This window comes from Diabrotica undecimpunctata, chromosome 3, assembly GCF_040954645.1.
Source record: "Diabrotica undecimpunctata isolate CICGRU chromosome 3, icDiaUnde3, whole genome shotgun sequence".
Lineage (NCBI taxonomy): Eukaryota > Metazoa > Arthropoda > Insecta > Coleoptera > Chrysomelidae > Diabrotica > Diabrotica undecimpunctata.
Window position 1 is genome coordinate 30,663,571 of NC_092805.1, and position 22,960 is coordinate 30,686,530.

The window sequence follows — 22,960 nt, forward strand, 5'->3', positions numbered from 1 at the left end:
AGCAATTATGTGTAATAAAACTATTATAGTTCATCTAAAATATTTATTAATAACAAATAGAAAATTTAAACGTCAACAAAACATAGAGAGGTTATCATAATTCCTCTTTCTTTTTAGAAACTATGTGCTGCATGGCAATTCTTACTCCTTCTTTGGTGTCCCTAAAACAACAAAAAGATCAAATTGAGATATAAACTGAATATTAAAAAACTTTAACATCGAAGTAAAAGCTTCTGTTGTAAAATTGGTATATGTAATTAAAAAATTTAATTAAAAACCCAAATGGATCATAATAATGTTCAGAACGTTTTCAGACTTATCAGTCCTAGGTAAATCGAGGATTTTACATTAGTCAACTAACACCGATTTTAACTATGCTGAGTACTTTAAAGTGACTTTTATGTATAAAATTCTAAATATCTGGCTCTATCTTATTTTGATGGATTTGTTCCTTTTAATTCAGATCTGCATGAACATTTTACTAGATCAATAATGTTAACGTCCAAATAATGTATTACTTGTAGCAACGGTAAAATATTAGCGTTTCCAAGTTCAATAAAGATCTCATTCCTCACCTCTCCAAATTGGTTTCCTTCTGTTCTTGGAATAAATCATAAATACCAATTTTCTCCAACAAACCTAATCCGTTATCAGCAGCATTATTTCTAGCATCAGACTCAGTTTTGCCTTCACCAAAGCAGATCTAAAATGAAATTTTTATATTAAACAGAAATAATGTTAATAAAAAAAGTACAACTTACATATTCTGGATTCGTATAAAGAGATAGTAGAGATGCACGTTTATCTATTTCAGAAATATCCATATAAGATATTCCAAAGCCTAATATGTTGCTTATTTCCAACAGTTCGTCTTGAAATGCTGATTTTTTAGTTCTTGGCTGCTGTTTATCGCTCTTCTTTTTTGATTTTACTTCCTTAGGTTTTGCCTCATATTCAGTTGAATCAGTAGACTAAAACAAGAAACAATTAGGTTTGCTCAGTGTATTACAAGCTCTATATGTTCGCAACAAAGAAATTGAAGGACTCGGGTGAAGATAATGGTATCTAACATTTTTGGCGAAATCGACTTTTTATTTGGAAATAATGGTAAATGTAGCTAGAAACAGATTCCTTGTGAAGATTTATCGATATCTTAATGGATGACGCTACTTCTTCTTGTTCGTTTGTTTTTGGGTTTCGATTATATAATCATTTACCCAGTACATGTAAGGTTATGCCCGTCTTGCTCTAGGCAATGCACAACCAGGGATAAATTTCTACTTCTGTTTACTTTACTGCTAATTGACAACTGGGTGATACTGAAAGATCAGCTTTTTCATTTGTTTATCTTCTTCATTTAAGGTTACTTTTTACTGCTAATTGACAACTGGGTGATACTGAAAGATGAGCTTCAGTAGCACCCTAACATCCTAGTAACTGACAGTCGTCGTGATGAATATAATGGTATTTGTCATCATGGCGGCGAACAATAAGTTGTTTACGTCATTGTGTGAACAAAATAAGCGAAATTTGCAAGAAATATGTGACACAAATGGTAGTTCAGAATGCGATGATAGCGATAAAGATCCAGACTACAGTTTTAACGAAGATATTGGCAAGAAAAAGTAAGTTTTTGAATATTTGTCTCCAACTTGATTTAGCTTGAAAATAATGGTAATTGTGTAGATATCATTTTTTACGTATAATGACGAGACTAACGAATATAACCAATTCACAAGTAGTTACCATTATTTTCATCAGTTTACATGTGCAGTGATACATTATAAAGATCGAACTAATGCTTTTTAAATGCATTTATTTTTTTCGAATATTGACAAAACTAATAAATATTTTTGAAAAATTTAAACCCAGAATGAAAGACTACATTATGAGCGAGGGCCGAAAGCCCTTGAAAACTTCTACAATGTGTATTTTAATAAGTTACGGGAGTAAAAAATAAGAGAAAATTTAGTGTGAATTTTAATTTTAAATATCTCATTCAAAAGAAACTTTTCGCTTAATCTAAGGGACTTTTGACCCTCGGCAATAATGTAATCTTTCATTATGTGTTTAAATTATCAAAAATACTTATTAGTTTTCTCAGGGTTCGAAAAAATAATGCATTTATAATGCATTGGCCCGAAATTTTCTTACGCTTAAAAATGTTCTTTTTGTACAAATTTAATTTCTTTTGCAGAAACATCGTAAGATATGGCCTACACCGTTGCCCAACCATAATACCATCGAGTTAGCATAATACTAATGCAGTATCTGGTGAACCTGACAAGGAAAACCCTGTTCGATGAAGAAAAAGGAAACGAGGATGTAACATTGATCAGCGGCAACAAAACAAACGGAACAGTGGTCAATCATATACTTGTAAAAGAGGAAAGGGAAACGTTATACCACAAAAATCGATGGGAGAAGATTGTTTGTGCAAAAGAAAATGTTTTGAGGTAGTATCAGCAGACGAAAGGAAAAGTATTTTTCAGAAGTTTTGGGAGATAAATAATTTTAATATCCAAAATGCGTATTTATTTGGATGCATGCAGATTAAAACAAAGGCCCGCAGTGCCAAACCAAAGGAGTCATCTTCCCGAAGGAGTCACTCTGTCGATTATTTAATAACAACTACAGGCAACACGAGGTATCAAATTTGTAAGAAAGCATTTCTAAATATTCATGGACTACAACATAATAGGGGTAGAGTCGAGAATATTGCTAAAAACATCAAACAAGGTTTACTAACGCCGAAAATGGATGGAAGAAGACGTCATGCAAATCACAAAAAACATGTTTTAATTCCTATTTCTTAAAGAATTTATTGAAAGACTCCCAAAATATGAGAGTCACTATTCCCGAAATGACAACTGTAACACGTATTTTATGACAATGGACTATACAATAGAGAAGTGCTATGAGGTTTACAAAATTGAATGTCTATCGCAAAACCAAGAATGTGTATCTGCTGATAAGTTTCGAAGAGTATTTACTGACGATTTTAATATTAAATTTAAATCACCTAAATCCGACACGTGGTACATAATGTGATTCAATCTATGTTAGTATGAAAGAGGCTAGCTACAATACAAAGAAATGACGAACAAATTCAAGCGTTAAAATTGAAGCAAGAACTGCATCACAGGAAGGCTAAAGCTGGACAAGACGCGATAAAAAATGTAACAAAAAAAGCACAAGAGAGCAAAGAAACATATGCAATAACATTTGCCCTTCAACAAGCACTTCCAACCCCCAAATTGTCTACTGGTCCTACATTTAAAAAAAAGAAATTTTTTTCTTACAATCTGGGTATACACTCGTTGTATCCCTCACAGGGATACTTTTATTTGTGGGACCGCTGCTGGAGGTGCAGACGAGATCGGAAGCTGTCTGCTTAAACACTTCCAGATGCACAATATTAAAGGACATAGGTTAATAGCTATCTCTGATAACTGCATCGGCCAAAACAAAAACTGGTCTTTGGTTGGAGTGTGGCTTCGTTTACTAGCTCTGGGAAATTTTAAGGAAGTAATACATATTTTTTCACAGGTTGGACACACAATGTTACCATCAGACAGAGATTTTGCTGTTGCAAAAAATACGTACGAGCTCAGTGTCAATATGTATATTCTCCAGCTGAGTGGAAAAACATACTAAGAACATGCCAAAAGAAAAATTCATTCATCGTTTACATGATGAATCAAGAAGATTTTTTAAAAGTGTCTGAAATGAGAAACTATTTTGTACAACCCAAGTCTACACCGGCTAATCCATGTAGTATTAGAAATGCTGTGCGAATGCGCTTCTCTGCTGAGAACTTTGAACAAATCGAAATCGCTGATACATACAATGGTGAGTTTAATTCATACTCAATTTAAAAAAGAGGAAGAACTGGGATCCTACAAGAACATTTTATTCGAGATCTTCAGAAAAAATATGCTACACGGCTTATTATTGAACCTAGTAAACTTGAACATTCAGTACTTTCGTGTTTGGATTGGATTCCCAACGTTCATCACGAGTTTTACAGGTCATTATTTGCAAAGTCCCTGTAATGTTTTTCTTATTTCTATTATTGTTTCTTGTGTTTATTTCTAATAACATTGTTTAGTATATTTGTTTCATTTTTATATCCTATGTGCAATTCAATAAACGTAAATGGTATCTACAGTGTTTTTTATTCAAAGTATCGTTTTACTCGTAAATTTAAAATTCGTTTTCAGCGATGAAGTTAAAGTAAGCTAGTTAGAAGATTAACAAGTATACATGTGAAAACACTGCTATGACAAATTTCATTGCAACAGAGCAATCAATCGGTAAACTTTTAAGTTCAATTTCTGAACATTTGTAGAAATGTGACTTACCATTATCTTCACCCGAGCCCTTCAAATTATTAAAAACGTCAATTCATAAAATGAAGGATATCACACTAATACCGAATGATATATTAGTGAGTTTTAATGAAGTTTCAATGTTTACTACAGTATCAGTTGGTGAGGTACTAGTGAACAGCATGTGAATAATCTGACGGGGTGGCAATAGGAAGTCAGTTTATTACAAACTTTCATGGAAAATTCTTATAAGCCCTGTAATTAACAGATACAAAGCCACAGCATTGATTTTATATTCATATATTTTACGACCTGGAAGATTTCTTTTAGACACTTACTAAGATGTTTATTAATATTACAATCTGATCAGTATTGATCAATAAGCAATGTTTCTCTAATCTAAATAAATATAAAAAAATGAAAATATGGACAGACTCACTGGTATCCTTTAAACTCTAAAAATGTATTACAAAAAATTTAACATGTATCATTCTTGCACTATGCTGTGCTCTTTACTGTTCAGCTATTAAAATAGGCTATAATTAAAATCCAGCTAATGATAAGATTCATTCTGAAGGCCAAAATTAACTTGACAACATTGATGGTACTCCTACAAATGCAAGAAATTGCAAAGACAATCCATTTTCAATGTTTTCATTAACAACAACTTTCAGTGTCATTAAATAACTCGGTATCACATTTGATACAAAACTAAAATTCAATTTACAAACAAAAATAATGAAGGAAAAGGAAAGTTGTAGAGTCAGAACTCTTGAGTGCGTTAACATATAAAAATGTAGGAATATCAACCACAAGAGCTACAAAACTTTGTAACTGCACAAAAAGGAGTCTACCCCCACTGGTATATAGCCACCTTCTCATATTAAACGCCAAAAGACCCAGTGGCGGTTACAGAAATTTTTGTCGGCGGGGGTCATGGGCCTTGAGGGTGATTTTGATATGATTTGTGCCGCATATAAGGGAACCATTTTCTCAATAATTATTTTAAGTGATACATTAAACCAATGAGAAGTTATTAAAACCCAAATACCCTACGGGTGCAAAGAAGGGTACAACGTTAATGGGTGTTAACTTTAACCAAAAAATAATAATTTAAACCCACATACTCTATGACAGTAAAATCAAGTGTACAAGACTATTAAACCAAAGGAAAGTTATTAAAATTTAAATACTGAAAAATCAAGGACTATCAATTTAAACTAGGTATTTTAAAGACAATTAATTTAAACCCACCTATCCTATGGCTACAAAATCAAGAACAAACCAAGGATAAATAAGTATAAACCAAAGTTAAGTAATTTAAATGCAATAACTCAATGTTAGTGTAAACATTAATGAATGTATTAAACATTACTAATAAACTCTATCTTATACACTCTACATCTCTTCCGAGTGGAAACATGGACTCTCGGAATTACAAGTATGAGGCGTATAGAAGCCTTTAATATTGTAAACAACAGAAAAACGAGTTATCTAGGACATATTTACAGAGGAGAAAAATATAACTTTCTACGACTCATAATGGAAAGGAAAGCAGAAGGAAAAAGAGGTCTAGGAAGAAGAAAATGCTCCTGGCTGAAGAATGTAAGAGACTGGACAGGCATGGACACACAGTCGAAACTAAGACCAGCTTAAGATAGAGAGCAATTTGTTGTAGTTATAGCTACCCTTCCGTAATGTAAAAGGAACCTTAAGACGAAGTGTAAACAGCATTTTATTTCATTTAATGTATTCAACAAAAAGCATTATATCATTTGAAAATAATTATTTCTATAATTAGGCATATTAGGCTACAAGTGAGTAAAATATTTTTTTACTCGGTATTGAAATTTTTCTCACGAATTGTCAGCAACAGCCGGCAAGGAGTGGTAAATAAAAGTTCAGTCATTAAAAATACTATAAGAATAAGATAAGTAAATATTATATAATTTTATAAAACGTATTCTTTTCGCCTAGCCGATTTAGCAAATGAGTGCTAAACCAGTTAATCTTTCCTTCAAAGTTCTATTTCTAAGCCAAGTCTTTAGACGCTTAAGCATAGAAAAACTACGCTCCGCTGTTGGAGCACTGACTGGCAGTGTAATTAATATTTGCAGAAATATTCTGATATTTGGATACAAATGAATATCGCAGTTTTCTAATACTTCTAAAATAGAATCAGGAAGTTTTCCATTATTTTGCACGACTCTTTTCCACTTTTGAATCCACAGTGAAAACTCTTGTTCTACTATGGAATATGCAGTAGATAATCCAATAATATCCTGGAAGGCGTCAACAATTTTTTTAATGCGACTTTTTTTGCTGGTGTGTTATTAGTTTTGGGTAAAACAACTAAAGATTAAATAGATTCATAACTTCCGGTGAAAGTCGTTCTTCTAAATCAGTTAAGATATTGTCTAAAACGGATAAATAAATAGATCTTAGTACTAAATAGACTTTAGAACTATACGAGGCATCTTTAGTTCAATGTCTAGCTGTTCAGCTATTTCCTTTACTTCATAGTAAAGTTTGCTAAAAACAGATTCAGCATTTTTTTCCTAAGTTAATGGCACTGGCAAAGCCAAAAGGTCAGTCATGAGAATTCAGCATTTGATCTTTTATTTTGAAAAATGCATTTAGTGTCCTCTATGGCCTCAGTAGCCTTGTTTAAATCTAATTTTGGTGGTTGAAGAAGACGACGAAGTGATACAATTGTACCTAAAACATCACTGACAAACTACTGAATTGAGAAATTCTGGGCTCCTAATAGTTTGCATTATTGAAAATGCATCAGCTAACGGTTTACTGTCCTTCCACGTAGAAATTGTTTTAAGAACGTTGTATATTTTGATGATTAATTTGCCCTGGAACTGAAGATGACCTTCATGTCTTTCAACCCAACGAGTTTCACAAATACCTTGGACAGCAGCCCCAGTTCCTTCTTAAAAACATCATGTCGTTTGGGAGAGGCATTAGCAAGAGCTACTACTTTTCTCATAGTTCCTGAAGCACTACGACATGATATAACTTTTGAGGAGCTTGCCAAGGAATTATTCAAAATATGAGTGCTACATGGACAACGCACAGCATGTTTGGCCGATTTTTTTAATTCGTTAACGGCACCTTTCGTTTCGAATGCCATTACTGAGCAACTGTCGACACCAAAACCTACGGAAAAATTTTAATCTAAATTAAAATTCTTTACGGAATCTTCACCAATATGGCCTAAAGCAACTCCAGTTAAGCGGCGTTCTCCTTCTGAACCGACGTCTTCTTCTTGAATCGAATCGGAGGCGTTAACAAATGTGATGAAATCTTCTCTAATCTCATTTAAATGAAGATATCACAGAGACATTCTTCTTTACAGCAAGAAATGATTGATCATCAGATGATGATCAGTTTGAGCTGTTTTACTAAGTAATGTAGCATTAGCCGGAGCAATTTACAATACTGTTTACAATACTTTTAATATTTTTATCATGCATATGTCCTCTCAGAAATATTTTGTCTACTACAAAGAATAGCAGTTTTTATTATTGGATTCAAATTCTTCCCATTTTCATAGCATTACAGTGAAGTAGCATTATATCATTTCAACAACACTATTCACAATCCATCGGATGGGTTGTTATATAATAAAACAAACTTAACATATACTACTCAACGTCTATAACGTCTCGCTCAACTTCAACCTCACGCTGGTTTTAAAAAATTGCACAACTTCAACATTCTGCATCAACTGGTGAAGCATAGTACTCCAGAACATGTGCCCAAATTTTGTCGTTCAGAGAAAACTATAGGAGACTATATGGGAATATTGTGAAGCCAGCCCTGACGAGGCGAATATCTGTCTGGCGTTTTTGGGTTTCTTAACCTTTTTCAGTCCGCGGATCCCTAGAAAATTTAAGGATCCAAACACAATTTAAGAATCCCTTAATAAAGAGCACAGGAATAAATTTAGAACAATTTATTTAAGTACTGAAAAAAAAACATTTTTATGAAAATTAAAAATATTGTATTAATGTAAAGGTTGGTGCTGCTTTTTGGCTACTAAATTTGTTATATTTGTGTTGACGTTTTTACTTAGTTTTAATCTCAAATCGGATTCCAATTGTAGTTTGTTTCTGTATTTGATTTTGAGATAAACAAGAGCAGCAAATCTCTGTTCACAAAGGTATGTGAATGAGAAAAACAGTATATGTTTCAGTTCTTTTTCGGATATTTCTTTATAAACTGTTTATATATTAAACCTAAAAACTTGATAGGGAAGATTCTTTAAAAATATGTTTTAAAGCTGAATCACATGATATTTATATTAATTGATTTTCCTATATCGTTTTCAAGCCGATAATATCTGAAACACCTGCATTGAAAGGGTAAGGTATCCAGTCTTTTTTGTTGGGTTCTGGAAAATAATGACGAAAATAAGACCGCAAACCTCGAAGGTATTTAATCATTTCTTCTTCTAATTACGTTTGCACTATATCCCTTCCAGAGGATTCCAAAAACACTACCAGTGTAGGAAAATAATTATAATTTTTTTTTTATTTTTACAATTACTTAGTCACAGGTCAAGTTTTTTATCATATTGTTACGTAAAAATATGAGTCATAGTTTTAACCTTTAAAACATGTTTTTATTCTAATATGTTGTAGAGTTTACGAGAGGCCCGATTTACCTGAGCGACCTTCCAGAAACGGTCGAGCCGATGTAAAAATACCCGTTTGCCTTGCCGTTATAATTTCGCCGCTAATCGAGAAGGCTGTTCGATGATTCTAGCGTAAAGGCAATGGCATATATAAAGGACATTTTATTTGGAAGGAACAGTTAATTCTCAACACCCGCGCTCGCGAATTTGTTACGTACGAATATAATAAATTATTGTCAGATAAGTTAATATAAATAAAGAAATAAATTAAATCCGTAAGTGTTATAAATATTGAACCTTTTAATAAATTCACAACAAATGGTGTCAGAGTGAGATCGAACATAAATTAGACTTATAATAATAATACAAGTGAATATAAAATAAATTGTGAAAATGGCTACGATTTATGAGCTGACAGTGACTAATTTAAGAAGACATCTTGAAGACAGAGAATTAGCTTCTACCGGAAAAAAGGCTGAGTTAGTCCAACGACTAAAGAACGCTTTGCTAGAAGAAGGACTAGATCCAGAGACTTATATATTTGAAGACAAACATGATGCTGTCCTCTCGTCGATTTCGAAAGTTTCCGGCGACATCGCATCATTAGAGAACAAAGTTTCCGACGATATTTCGAAAGTGTCTTCTGATGTAGCCAAAGTTTCCGGCGACATCGCATCATTGGAGAACAAAGTATCCGGCGACATCGCTTCTTTAGAAAGCAAAGTTTCTAACGAGATTTCTTCTCTGGAAAGCAAAGTTTCTGCTAACATCTCTAAAGTCACTTCTGAAATATCTGCTCTTGACGATAGAGTGTCTTCGCTAAAAAACCAAGTTGCTGCCGATAAGTTGGCCTTCGAAGAAAAGATTAAAGAGATGGAAAGGAAGATGGAAGAAACAGGGACAGCAGAGAGAGGTAACAATCCGATTACAGTGGAGATAAAAGAAGACGAGACGAAATTTAAGTTGGAGACACGGCCGAAATTTGAAGGAAGTGGAGGTTCTATTCATGTTAAAGTCCCAACTTTCGACGGAAAATCATCATGGAACAACTACATGAAACAGTTCGAATCAGCCGCAAGAGCAAATGGATGGTCTGAAAAAGAAAAGGCTGTAAACCTGACTATCGCTCTTCGAGGAGATGCCTTAGATGTGCTTCAGACCATAGCCGTAGAGGAGACCGATGATTTCGAACAACTGAAGAAGAGGTTAAATATGCGATATGGCCACGAACATTTGGAGCATGTATATCAGTCACAGCTTAAAAATCGTAGACAGAAGAAAGATGAGGCTCTTCAAGAATATGAGGTAGATATTGCCAGATTAGTACGATATGCTTATCCAACAGCTCCCGAAGACATGATGGAAAAATTGGCCGTTCAAACGTTTATTGATGGTCTTCGTGATCATGAAATGCAGAGAACACTGCGATTAGCTCGTCACAAGACGCTGGTTGATGTCCTATCCGCCGCCCTCGAATACGAGTCAGCTACGCAGGCCTCTGGCGGGTACAGTAAAGTTAGGACTGTAAAAGAGGAAGGAGATGAAGATAAACTTGACCAGCTCGTTAATATGATGAAAAGCATGACATACAAGAAAACGAAGACCATCAGATGCTGGAATTGTGGCGAAATAGGACACGTACGAAGCTCCTGTAAGCACCCTAGGTACGACGCAAATCAAGAAACTCACCATCAGGAAAACTAGAACGGGTCAGCCTTAGGGGGGCAGCTTCGACCCAGAACTTTTCCAAAGACCCTCTCATACTAATAGCTTCTTTGAAATGTCGTGAAGATAGTGTATATGTCGATGGAGACATAAATGGTAAAAAGCATACGTTGTTGGTGGATACCGGAGCGACCAGAACCATTATACGCCCGACAGTTATAAACAGCCGAAAGAAACTGTTACCAACGAGGTTGCGACTTCGGACCGCTACAGGTGAAAATGCTAACATTCATTGAGAAATCCAGGTACAATTGGGAATTGGAGCAGAAAAGTTCGTCCATACTGTTATAGTTGCTGACATCGAAGAGGATGTTATATTAGGAATGGACGTAATGAATATGCATGGATTCCAATTGGATTTTAAGAATAAGGTAATCAAAGTTGGCAACGAGGAGGTATTTCTCCATCCACATAATGACAACACTGTGCAAGCAGCCATTACAGAAGATACAGTCGTGCCTGCGAGAAGCGAAACGATCATAGTAGCGCGACTACAGGGAATTGTAGACGAAGGGAGACCTGTTATGATGGAGCCTTGGAACCACGACGATGAGGTTGGCCGTGGAATCATAATTGGAAAGGAATTGGTGACTTCGGCTAAAGAAATTCCTGTGAGACTTATCAATGTCAACGACTACCCAGTGACCATAAAGAAAGAGACAAAAGTAGGAACTTGTGTACCTGTGACATCCATAATTCGTCAGGCGACAACATCTGATAATTCCAACGACAAATTCGACCAAATGGTTGCAGTTGCAGGACAGTCTCTAAATCAGATGGAGAAAAGGAAATTAAGGGAATTTCTTCGGCAGTATCGTGATATTTTCGTACCGAAAGGAGGAAAGACGGGAAGAACTACCGTTGTTAAGCATAAAATTGATACTGGTAATGCTAAGCCAATTCGTCAAACAGCTCGACGATTACCACAGGCGAAGAGAGAGGAAGCTGAAACGATTGTTCAGGAAATGAAGAAAGACGGGGTGATAGAACCTTCTACGAGTCCATGGGTCTCTCCGGTGGTCCTGGTTAAGAAGAAAGACGGAACGACGAGGTTCTGTGTGGATTACCGTTTGCTGAACAACGTTACCAAGAAAGATAGTTATCCTCTGCCTCGGATCGATGACACATTGGACACATTGGCTGGAAGTAAATTGTTTTCTACTTTAGATTTGAAGTCTGGATACTGGCAGGTAGAAATGGACCCAGTCGATAAAGAAAAGACAGCCTTCACCACAGGATCTGGATTGTGGCAATTCAACGTTATGCCATTTGGACTTTGTAATGCTCCTGCGACATTTGAGAGGCTTATGGAAAATGTGTTGAGAGGGTTATCTTGGAAAACATGCCTGGTTTATTTAGATGACATAATCGTCTTGGGGGAGACATTCGAAGATCATTTGAGGAATTTAGAAAACGTTTTTAATCGACTTAAAGCTGCCCAATTGATGCTAAACCCCAAGAAGTGCCAGCTATTTCAAGGCAAAGTCAATTATCTGGGTCATATAGTCAGTAAAGAAGGAGTGGCCGTGGATAAGGGAAAAATCGATTCCATTAAGGAATGGCCAAAACCAACTGACAAACATCAAGTGAGAAGTTTTCTTGGACTATGTACTTACTACCGGAGGTTTATTAAGAAGTTTGCAGATATCGCTAAGCCATTAACGCGACTTACAGAGGAAGCAAGAGAATACCGCTGGGATATAGACTGCCAAAATGCCTTTGAAACGTTGAAAAAGCATTTAATAACAGCACCAATTTTGGGGTATCCACTGCCAGAAGGAGAGTTCATCTTAGATACGGATGCAAGTAACGTGGGAATTGGAGGAGTGCTGTCTCAGATTCAAGGAGGACAGGAACGAGTCCTCGGATATTTTAGTAAAGTCCTTTCAAAACCTGAGCGGAATTATTGCGTCACGAGAAGAGAACTTCTGGCAGTAGTGAAATCAGTAGAGCACTTCTATCAATACCTCTATGGAAGGAAGTTTTTAATCCGAACCGACCATGCCGCCCTTAAGTGGTTGATGCAGTTTAAGAATCCAGAGGGTCAGATAGCCAGGTGGATCGAACGACTCCAAGAATACGATTTTAAGATTGAGCACCGAGCCGGAGTTAGCCACAGAAACGCTGATTCTCTTTCCAGAAGGCCATGCCCAGCAGAGTGTCCTCACTGCAACAAAACGGAATCCAAGGAAGCAGCAGTGCTAAGAACGACGATTGTCAACGACGACTGGACGCCTACTAAGATAAGGGAAGAACAAGAGAGAGATCCAGTTATACAGAAAATCCGAAAATGGAAAGAGGAAAACCGTCGACCACCTTGGCAGGAAATATCAAACCTATGCTCAGTAGTTAAGACGTATTGGGCCCAGTGGGACTCATTTATCATCGAAGATGGCTTGCTTAAACGAGTCCTGGAAAATGATGACGGTTCAGAGAAGAGAAGACAGTTGGTGATCCCAAAGAGCAGAATAGCCGAAGTACTTCGTCAGTTACACGACAGTCCATCGGGAGGGCATTTTGGTGTAAGGAAAACCCTTCAGCAAATTCGGGAACGGTTTTATTGGATGAACAGTTCCGACGACGTAAAAGACTGGTGTAAGAAATGTACTATTTGTGCTACGAGTAACGGGCCTCACCGGAAAAGGAGAGCTCCTATGAGACAATATAATGTTGGAAGCCCGTTTGAAAGAATAGCTTTGGACATTGCAGGGCCATTTCCAGAAAGTGAAAATGGGGGCAAGTACATGTTGGTAGTAATGGATTACTTCACTAAGTGGGTCGAGATTTACGCACTTCCAGACCAGAAGGCCGCCACCGTTGCAGATAAGTTGATCCAAGAATATATCAGCCGATTTGGAGTGCCTTTGGAGATCCATAGTGACCAAGGCAGGAACTTCGAAAGTGATCTATTCCAAGGAATATGTGATAGACTAGGCATGAAGAAAACAAGAACTACCGCGTATCATCCGCAATCGGATGGTATGGTAGAACGAATGAATAGGACAGTTGGCAAGTATTTGACAAAGATGGTGTCCGATCATCAGCGAGACTGGGACCAATACCTTCCGTTCTTCACAATGGCCTACAGATCTGCTGTTAACGAATCAACGGGCCAGACACCAGCCAGAGTCCTATTCGGACGCGAAATGCGACTACCTTGTGATCTAGAATTTGGGTGTCGACCTGGAGAAGATGTAGCAGGTGAAGATTATGTGATCGAATTACGAAGAAGAATGGACGATGTACATGAGTTGGTCCGTTCCCACCTTCAGATCGCTAGCGACCGAATGAAGAAACGGTACGATACACAAGCCGAAAAGGGTTGCTTTAAGAAGAACGACAAAGTATGGCTGTATAATCCCAAGAAGCGAAAAGGTTGTTCTCCCAAATTGCAGCAGTTTTGGGAAGGTCCATACCTCATCATGGAGAAGATCAACGATGTCATCTACCGAATAAGCAAGATTCCGAGGGGAAAGCCGATGATAGTACACCATAACCGGTTGGCATCTTTCGAAGGTGACCACGACGTAGATGAAGAAGTGGAAGTAAACCAAGTCCAAGATGTGTTTGACCTCACGTTTGAGGAATTCATGGGTGCCTATGGAGGTACCGGTAAAGCAAGACATGGTGTTACCACTGAAGAAAAGCAAGATCTACTCGCGCTCCCCGATGACTACTCGCTGGCCCTTACCATCCCGGCCAGTATCAAAGACGCACCAGGGTTGGCATCCGTCTTTCGAAGGAAGTTTGGTCGAGTTGCAGAACTTCAATGCCAAGTGCCAGCTCCCGGTAAAACCTTGAAACTCCAAGATGCATCACGTTACCTTTTCTACCTGGTAACAAAAGACACTGCCCGTGACCAACCTACCTACCGAGATGTATGGGAAGCCTTACTTCAATTGAGAGGGCACGTACTAGAGTCCGACGTGCAAAAGTTAGCCATGCCAAAGTTGGAGTGCCGCCAATTAGATTGGAGGGTTATCCGAAATATGGTGGAGGAGATCTTTAAAGACACCGAAGTCCAGGTGTTAGTCTGTTGCAATCCGCATAGTTACTGGTGCGGAGAGAAAACCGTCCCTTGTCATTTTTATACAACTGGAAGTTGTAAAAGAGGGTCCAGTTGCCGATACCAGCATACCGTTCCAGTTCTAGTCCCAACAAGGTTCCAGGAGGAACCATCTTTTGAGAGGGGGGCAATGTTACGTAAAAATATGAGTCATAGTTTTAACCTTTAAAACATGTTTTTATTCTAATATGTTGTAGAGTTTACGAGAGGCCCGATTTACCTGAGCGACCTTCCAGAAACGGTCGAGCCGATGTAAAAATACCCGTTTGCCTTACCGTTATAATTTCGCCGCTAATCGAGAAGGCTGTTCGATGATTCTAGCGTAAAGGCAATGGCATATATAAAGGACATTTTATTTGGAAGGAACAGTTAATTCTCAACACCCGCGCTCGCGAATTTGTTACGTACGAATATAATAAATTATTGTCAGATAAGTTAATATAAATAAAGAAATAAATTAAATCCGTAAGTGTTATAAATATTGAACCTTTTAATAAATTCACAACAATATGTTTCTCTTTTATCTTCAACTTAGAAGATGTTGTTATCTCCTCCTTGTAGACTTAAGTTCAGCTCGTTAAGAGTACTAAAGAAATCAGCCAAATATGCCACAATTGTAAGCCATTCTAATGTTATTGAAATTATCAGCGTGTTTATTTCTGCTGCCTGCTGAATTCTTAAAAAACACATTTTGATCTCATCCCTTAGCTCGAAAGCACGCGACACGACTTTGCCACGAGACAACCAACGCACCTCAGCATGCAATAACAACTGCTTATGAATGCTTCCCATGTCTTCACAAATCATACCAAAAATTTAGCCGAGTATCATAGTTAACCCTATATTACAGTTACGGAGTTTCTTTTATCTACTTTTCTTTGTTCCTGTATGTTTATACAGAGTGACTGATTAGTGTGAGGAAGCTCAGTAGATCCGTTATAGTTAGATTTAAAACAAAGTTTGACAACAATTTAAGGCAAATTACTCATTTAGCTACAATCTTACAGGGTGTTTAATAACAGCTTGCCAGATCAAAGATATGTTTTTTCTAATGTTAAAATATAGAGTTAAAAGCAATCTACAATTTTTTAAATAACTTAAATAACTTTTTTTGTATCATTTATTATAACAGATCTACTGAGCTTCCTTAGACTAATCAGTCACCCTGTATAAACTATGAAAAATATATTAAAAACAAACATACCTGATCTTCTTCCCCAAAAATATTTGTAGTCATTATTTTAATAGATTCTCCAACTTTGTCAAGCATCATCCCAATCTCGTCAAACTTAGTTTTAATCAGCTTGTTCTTTTTATTTTTATTCCTTTTATTTTGTTTCTTGTCATTTTTTACAAAATTCCTAGCTTCTACCTCTATTGGAAGAGGCTCCAATTCCGCTATTTTTGCCAACATATTGATAGCAGCATCGGTTTTTGACTCTTTTTTAGAAAATCCTTCGCCTTCTGTGACAATATCACCCAATCTACATTCAGTTTTGAATGTTTTCTTGTGAGACGGTCCAGATTCTTTTATGACCTCAAATTCCACACTTAATTTCCTTTTTTGGGCTTCTTCATACACTTTGGAAATAGGAGACTTCAGTTCATCTTTATTCTTCTTGCATTCAGCTTCAGATCCTTAAAATATTTAAAAAAACTATTAATGTTTCGCAATATAATAAAAATAAATATGACAAATTTATCAACTATAATTTATTAAAAAAGAAAATATGAAAATACAGTATAAATATGCAGATCGATAGTGGTTACAAATTAAAATAAGTAAGACATATACAGTGTGTCCCAATCTACAGCCAGGGTTGAAAACATGTATCTTTTTAATTTTATACAAAACATTTTTCTTTTGTTTTAAACATGTTTTTTTTTTGTTTTTAAATTATATGTATAATATTATGATTTTATGGGACAGAGGGACTGTTTCTTAATGGTACAGTTGATAGTATGGTGGTCATTTTTTATGACATAATTTACTCACTGATAGAACACTTTGTTCCACTAAAGAAATATAAAACCTCTACCTTTCCCTCTTGGTTCTCGTCAGAGCAGCGTAACCTAATTATATGTAAAAAACAGGCCCACAAACAATTTAAAATTAGTGGTAGGCAAGATGATTATGACCGTTTTGTGGCTTTAAGAAATCAGTGTGATATTTTAAGAGCAGACTGTCAGAAACAGTATTTAGATGGGATACAAAATAACATTTCCGATAATCCAAAATATTTTTGGTCTTATATTAAAAGCAAAAGAAATGGGTATAATATACCATCCAGAATGGTCAATAATGATAGGGTTAGCTTAAATATCAAGGACTCTGCCAATATGTTCGCAGAATATTTCTCATCAGTCTACTCAGATGAACAAAAAGATACTTTACCTTTTTTTAATTTTGGCTGTTCGATTTGTTTGAGTTCTATAATATTTACAGCAACTGAGGTCTATGATACTATTGCAAGTTGTAAAAACCGATTATGTGCAGGGCCGGATGGAATCCCAGCCTATTTTCTGAAAAAATGTATATGTGTACTTACAAAACCAATTTTGTTTATTTTTAACAGATTACTGGGTACTGGTAGCTTTCCCAGTCTCTGGAAGAAAAGTTTTTTAAAGCCGATTTTTAAATCGGGTGCAAGGAACGATATATCAAACTATCGAGCTGTCTGTAATCAGTCAGAGCTGCCAAGTTGCTTGATTGTTTGGTTAGTAAGAAACTGACATGGAGTTTTAGAGGCATTTTTAATCCTGAACAATTTGGCTTTATGAGAGGGAGGTCAACAGATGCCAACCTGGTTTTGTATATCAATCATATATATAACAGCTTTGAAGAGGGATTCCAGGTTGACTCAATCTATACTAATTTTTCCAAAGCATTTGATCGGGTAAACCATGGGGTTCTCTTACAAAAACTAAGAGCTTTAGGTATTTTGGATCCCCTTCTTCAGTGGATTACAGAATTTGTTAGTGGCCGTACGCAGACAGTTAACTTGGGAAGTGACACTTCAATGGAAATAACAGTTCCATCGGGCGTGCCACAAGGCTCCCATTGTGGCTGTTTTGTTTTGTTTGTTTCTGGTTGATTTAGTACAACAAATCAAAAATTGTAGTGTTCTTATGTTTGCTGACAATGTAAAACTGTTTAGAAAAATTCAATCCTGGAATGATGCTGTTATATTACAGGAAGATCTTAAATCGTTTTATGATTGGTGCACTTTAAACAAAATGTCACTCAATATAAACAAATGTCATAAAATGACATTCTCAAGGCAAAGAAATCCAATTAAATTTGTTTACTACATAAATAACTTGCCATTAGTCTCGAAAAATGAAGTATTAGATTTGGGAATCTGGTTAGACACCAAACTGTCATTCTCAAGCCACATCAACCAAGTAACAAATAGAGCGACGAAAGTGCTGGGATTTGTCCAACACACATCAGTGAACCTGTCTTTGTTTATATTTAGAAAACTTTATTGTGGTCCCGTTAGGCAAATTCTGGAGTTCGGATCAGTTGTATGGTCCCCATCATACCACTGTTACATTCAACAGATTGAAAGAGTCCAGAATAAATTTTTGAGGGTAGCAGACTATAAGAGTGGATACAGGAGAGAGGAATACGACTATCAGTGGGTAAGAGATAGTCTTAACTTACCAACACTTGAGTCAAGGAGGACATTGTTAGATTTATGTTTCTTACACAAAGTTATCAATGCTTTTATAGATTGTCCTCAACTCTTATCGCTTGTTAGTCTTAAAGTTCCTAGTAGAAGCAAAAGACAATCAGAAATCTTTTCAGTGCCATTTCACCACACTAATTATGATATCAATGAACCAACTACACGATTGGTCCGGAGTGCTAATAGCCTACCAAGACAAATGGATATTTTTGACTACAAAATTAGTTTGTTTAAAAAAGAACTAAAAAGTATCTTACAATAAGTTTGTTGTACATCTGTATTATTCTTATATGTTTGTATTATTCTGATGTGTTTGTTATTTTAATAATTTATTGTTGTTAAGGTGTAACTTTGTAAAACTTGTGATTGTTATTTTAATAATTCATTGTTTTTAAGATGTAACTTTGTAAAAATTGTAAGTAAATGGATGCCGTATATAAATAAATGTTAAATGTTAAGCCATAATTATTGATTGTGATTGTGATGAAAATCACATTTTTAATTAACTAATATTTGAGGTTTTGATTTTCAGTCAGGAAATCGTTTTCAAAAAAAAAAGGTTTTTGTGTATAAATTATGTAGAAATGGATAACCAATAACAAAATCATTGGTTATACACATTTCTGCATAATTTGCACAAAAAAACCTTTTTTGAGAACATTTTCCAGAGTGAAAATCAAAATGGCAAATATTCCCATAAAAAACATTATTTATCTTAACCATACCACAAGAAAGTAGTTTCACAACCTTGTTTAAATTTTATGTTTTAAACAAATAAAACATTGTTTAAATCATATTTTCTTAAACATAATATTAATTGAAAATGTTTGATCTATTATTATACTAAATAACAGATACTGTATTTAAAGTCAGACTCTGTACCAAACTGTCACGTTCAGCTGTGCCAAACTACGTCGCTCCTCCGCTTTAAGGCTGTGTCAGGGAATCCCCGAAATAAGAAAACCAATTGCAATGGGGAGCTATTAGCCTGGGGGAACCCGACTGTTTACTGCTTATAAATTCATATTGCAAGTTGGCTATTGCAATAACGTACACTGTAAGTTATTTTGTGGTGATTTAGTACTTTTTTGAAAAATGTTGAGAGTGTTGGAAAAAAGAAGAAGTTAATTACAGGACACTAGCTGAGGGATCCAATAAGGAGTGACAAGATCAGAACAAAATGTAATATTGGGTATAAACAAGGGAACACTAAATAGAAAAACAAAGAATGGATCAATCACAGTAGAATGTCAGACAGAAGAGTCATTAAAATTGCAAGGGACAAAAGAGTTAAAATTGCAAGGGACAAATCACCAGTAGAAGTATTGGCTGACAATGTGGTAGAAGTATTGGCTGACAGCACACCAGCTAGAGTGACAATCTTCCATAGAAGCAACAACCTGTCAATAAACAAGCAAAATTGCTTATATAAAGGAAAAAACAAGAACACTCTAATCCATTTGTTAGTTTTTTTTATAGTTCCTAAAAGTTTTCTTTCTATAGCTCTCTGGTGTATTTGTAGTTTAGTTACTCTATCCTTATCCTTCACACATGTTTCAAAGCCATATGTGGTGACTGGTAGGATACATTCATTATAGATATTTGTTTTCAACTTAAGAGAAATTCAAATGTTAAATATGTATTTTAATTTACCATATGCTGTCCAGTTACACTTAATTCTACTAATTTGGTCTGTTTTTTTTTTTTCATGAGCGAATAAAATAATGTCATCAGCGAACCTCAGGTTGTTGAGTCTTTCTCCTGCTATGTTTATCCCCAGGTTGTCCCATTCTAATTATTTAAAAACATCTTCAAGTGTAGCACTGAAGAGTTAAGATGATAGTATCATCATCATCATCCAGCCTCAAGAGTCCACTGCTGAACATAGGCCTCTTCCTCATGTTTCCAACCCCGTCTATCTTGCGCCGCTCTCATCCAGTTTTTATTGAGTCTTCTTAAATCGTCAGTCCATCTTGTAGGTGGTCGACCGACGCTTCTCTTGTCTTCCCTTGGCCTCCATTCCAATAACCTCTTTGTCCATCGCCCATCTGTCATTCTGGCTATGTGTCCTGCCCATCTCCATTTTAGTCTGGCTATCTTCTCGATGATGTCAGTCACTCCGGTTCTTCTCCTGATGTCTTCGTTGGTTATTCTGTCTCGCAGAGTTATTCCTAACATGGACCGCTCCATTCTTCTCTGCGTGACTCTCAGTTTGGTAGCTGCTGCTTTTATTAAGGTAAGTGTTTCTGCTCCGTACGTCAAGACTGGGAGGACGCACTGATCAAATACCTTTCTCTTTAGGATGATAGTATATCCCCTTGTATTACTCATCTTTGTATTGTAACTTCTTCTGTTAGTTCATGTAGTTGTATTCTTAAGGTTGTTTTACTGTAGATCTTTTTAATTATATTGATATATCGTTGATCTATTCTGGCATTTTGTATGGCAGAAATTATTGGGTTTGTTTCAATAGTGTCAAACGTATTTTTGAAATCTACTAAGGCCAACCATAAAGGTATATTATACTCATTTGTCTTTTCTATTATTTGTTTGACTGTGTGTAGATGTTCTGTTGTACTGTAATGCTTCCTGAATCCCACCTTCTCCTTTGCTTGGTACAGCAGTTTATTTGTTATTATTCTCATAAAAAGCTTGTATGTTGGATACAGGAGACTTATAGGACTTATTGGTCTTATATATCAATACCTTTGTACATACTATGCTAATTGAATGGAACACCCTGTGGTTTTTGTGCAAGTTTATTTTTAAATTGATAATTAAAACCTTTTATTTTATTCCTGTAATAATAGGTAAATGTAACTTCCTTTCAAACCATTATGAAAATAAAGTATCAGTTATTAACAAAATTAATTATATTAACGAAACATTTTTTTATTAATTTACAGTTTAATTTACTTAATTAATGGAAGAATTTGTAGTTTTCTTGATTTGAAATATTGCATTCTACTTTATATCATTGTATTCATATTAGAGTATTTATAATATTGATAAGTTAATTATAATTACCCTCCTGCAGACAAGCGATGTCTAAACTATCTTTGTTTTTTACCAAGTATTCCAGAGCCTGTGCAGCAACTTCATGTCTTCCCTCCTGTATGGAATGTGAAGTTGTAAAGAATGTATAATCAGCAAATTTCAACTTCAGTCTAAATGGACCTTTGGTTGATTCAATCTCTTTCTTTTTTCTTAATTTTTTGTCATTGTAAATAGAGGCATTCAGTTTTTGCATATATGATTTCTTTTTATCCGTCATAATGATGTTGGAATGGAGTATTTCCTGAAATATAAGAATTATAGGCAACAGCAGACAATTTAACAAATATATTTTGTAGGTTAAACCAATTTTTGAGCCAACACTCATAGTATGACAAAGTAAAGTAATATTTTATAGATAAAATTACCTCTTTATTCCTATCTAGAAGATAATATGTAACTCCAACACCCAATTTAGAGGCTATATTATTTAGAAGAACAGTGGGAGTGAGTTCCTCTATATCTTCAGGGGTTTTGTTTTTTATTTCAGGAACATCATACTCAGTTTTTTCTAAAGCTGTTGTGGCAGCTTCTTGCTTGGCTTTTTTAAGACTTTTTCCTTTTCCTATATATTTTTCCTTGCCTAAGGTGAGTTCTACTGTAAACAACCTGTTATGTGGAGGACCCTATGAATAGAAAATACATAACTATAATTTTAACTTCTAACCATACAATAAACAAAAAGAACAAATTATATAATAGGTACTTTACCTACCTCTTCATTTTCAAGCTTGAAATAATAATCAATTTGATTGTAGCCAACTAGTTCATTCAGTCTGGATAATACAGGCTTTTCAGACTCCTCTACTGTTCCTACAGAAGTAAGGTTGAGAAGACCTTCAGTTTTTTTACTTTTCACAACCACAGTGTCCTTCTTTTTGGAATATATGTTATTAATATTACCTTAAAATAAAAAGGAATCAAAAATATTCTTCAATATTTAAATTATATTACCTTCTATGCAGAGCTCATCTTTAAATATATTCTTTAAATCTTTAACAGAGTGTGTCGTTGAGGTAACTGAAGCAAGGGAAATTATTTGAAGAAAAAAAATCAACTGTTTCTTCATTACTGAAAATATAACTTTAAATGTTAAAATAATAAAAGAAAATTGTTAACATTGGATGAGCTTTTTCACTTTTGACCTTTTATCAGCTCTTTTTACACTCTCGGTACTTTTCACACGAACTTTATGTTACAGTGAGGCCAATACTTTTTGGTAAGATAGCAGTGGCTGTAGAATTTATAGCGAAGATACATTTTTTAGGATATGAATAAGAAAATAAATAGAGAGTTTTGCTTTGCTATTAAACACCAAAAGTTTGTTCATGCATATTATTTAATAATCCAAATATTTAAATTATTAATAAATATTTATTTACAGATTTATACAGCAAAATATTTTTGTGTTTATTAAGTTTGTGTGTTTTACAGGTAACTAACC

The 22,960-nt window shown here is 35.3% G+C and overlaps 1 protein-coding gene across 1 annotated transcript; it reads right to left on the reverse strand.

The window, feature by feature from the left end:
- Positions 1-29: 29 nt before the first annotated feature.
- On the reverse strand, positions 30-22,713 carry LOC140436619 (double-stranded RNA-binding protein Staufen homolog 2-like). The gene is made up of 8 exons (XM_072525587.1): positions 22,471-22,713; positions 22,232-22,419; positions 21,885-22,142; positions 21,490-21,760; positions 15,975-16,408; positions 762-971; positions 576-703; positions 30-161 (listed from the first exon to the last, which is right to left on the reverse strand). Exons 1-8 carry the CDS (start codon positions 22,583-22,585, stop codon positions 95-97), a joined length of 1,671 nt encoding a protein of 556 aa, XP_072381688.1. The 5' UTR covers positions 22,586-22,713; the 3' UTR covers positions 30-94.
- Between the last annotated feature and the right edge of the window lie 247 nt (positions 22,714-22,960).

What these genes read in the sequence shown, in the direction of transcription:
- LOC140436619 (XM_072525587.1), bottom strand. Translation starts at nt 22,585, where the DNA reads ATGAAGAAACAGTTGATTTTTTTTCTTCAAATAATTTCCCTTGCTTCA. An exon ending in TTTTTGGGGAAGAAGATCAG is followed by an intron (nt 972 to 15,974) that starts GTATGTTTGTTT and finishes TTCTTGTTTTAG; the next exon opens with TCTACTGATTCAACTGAATA. An exon ending in AAGGAAACCAATTTGGAGAG is followed by an intron (nt 162 to 575) that starts GTGAGGAATGAG and finishes TTGTTGTTTTAG; the next exon opens with GGACACCAAAGAAGGAGTAA.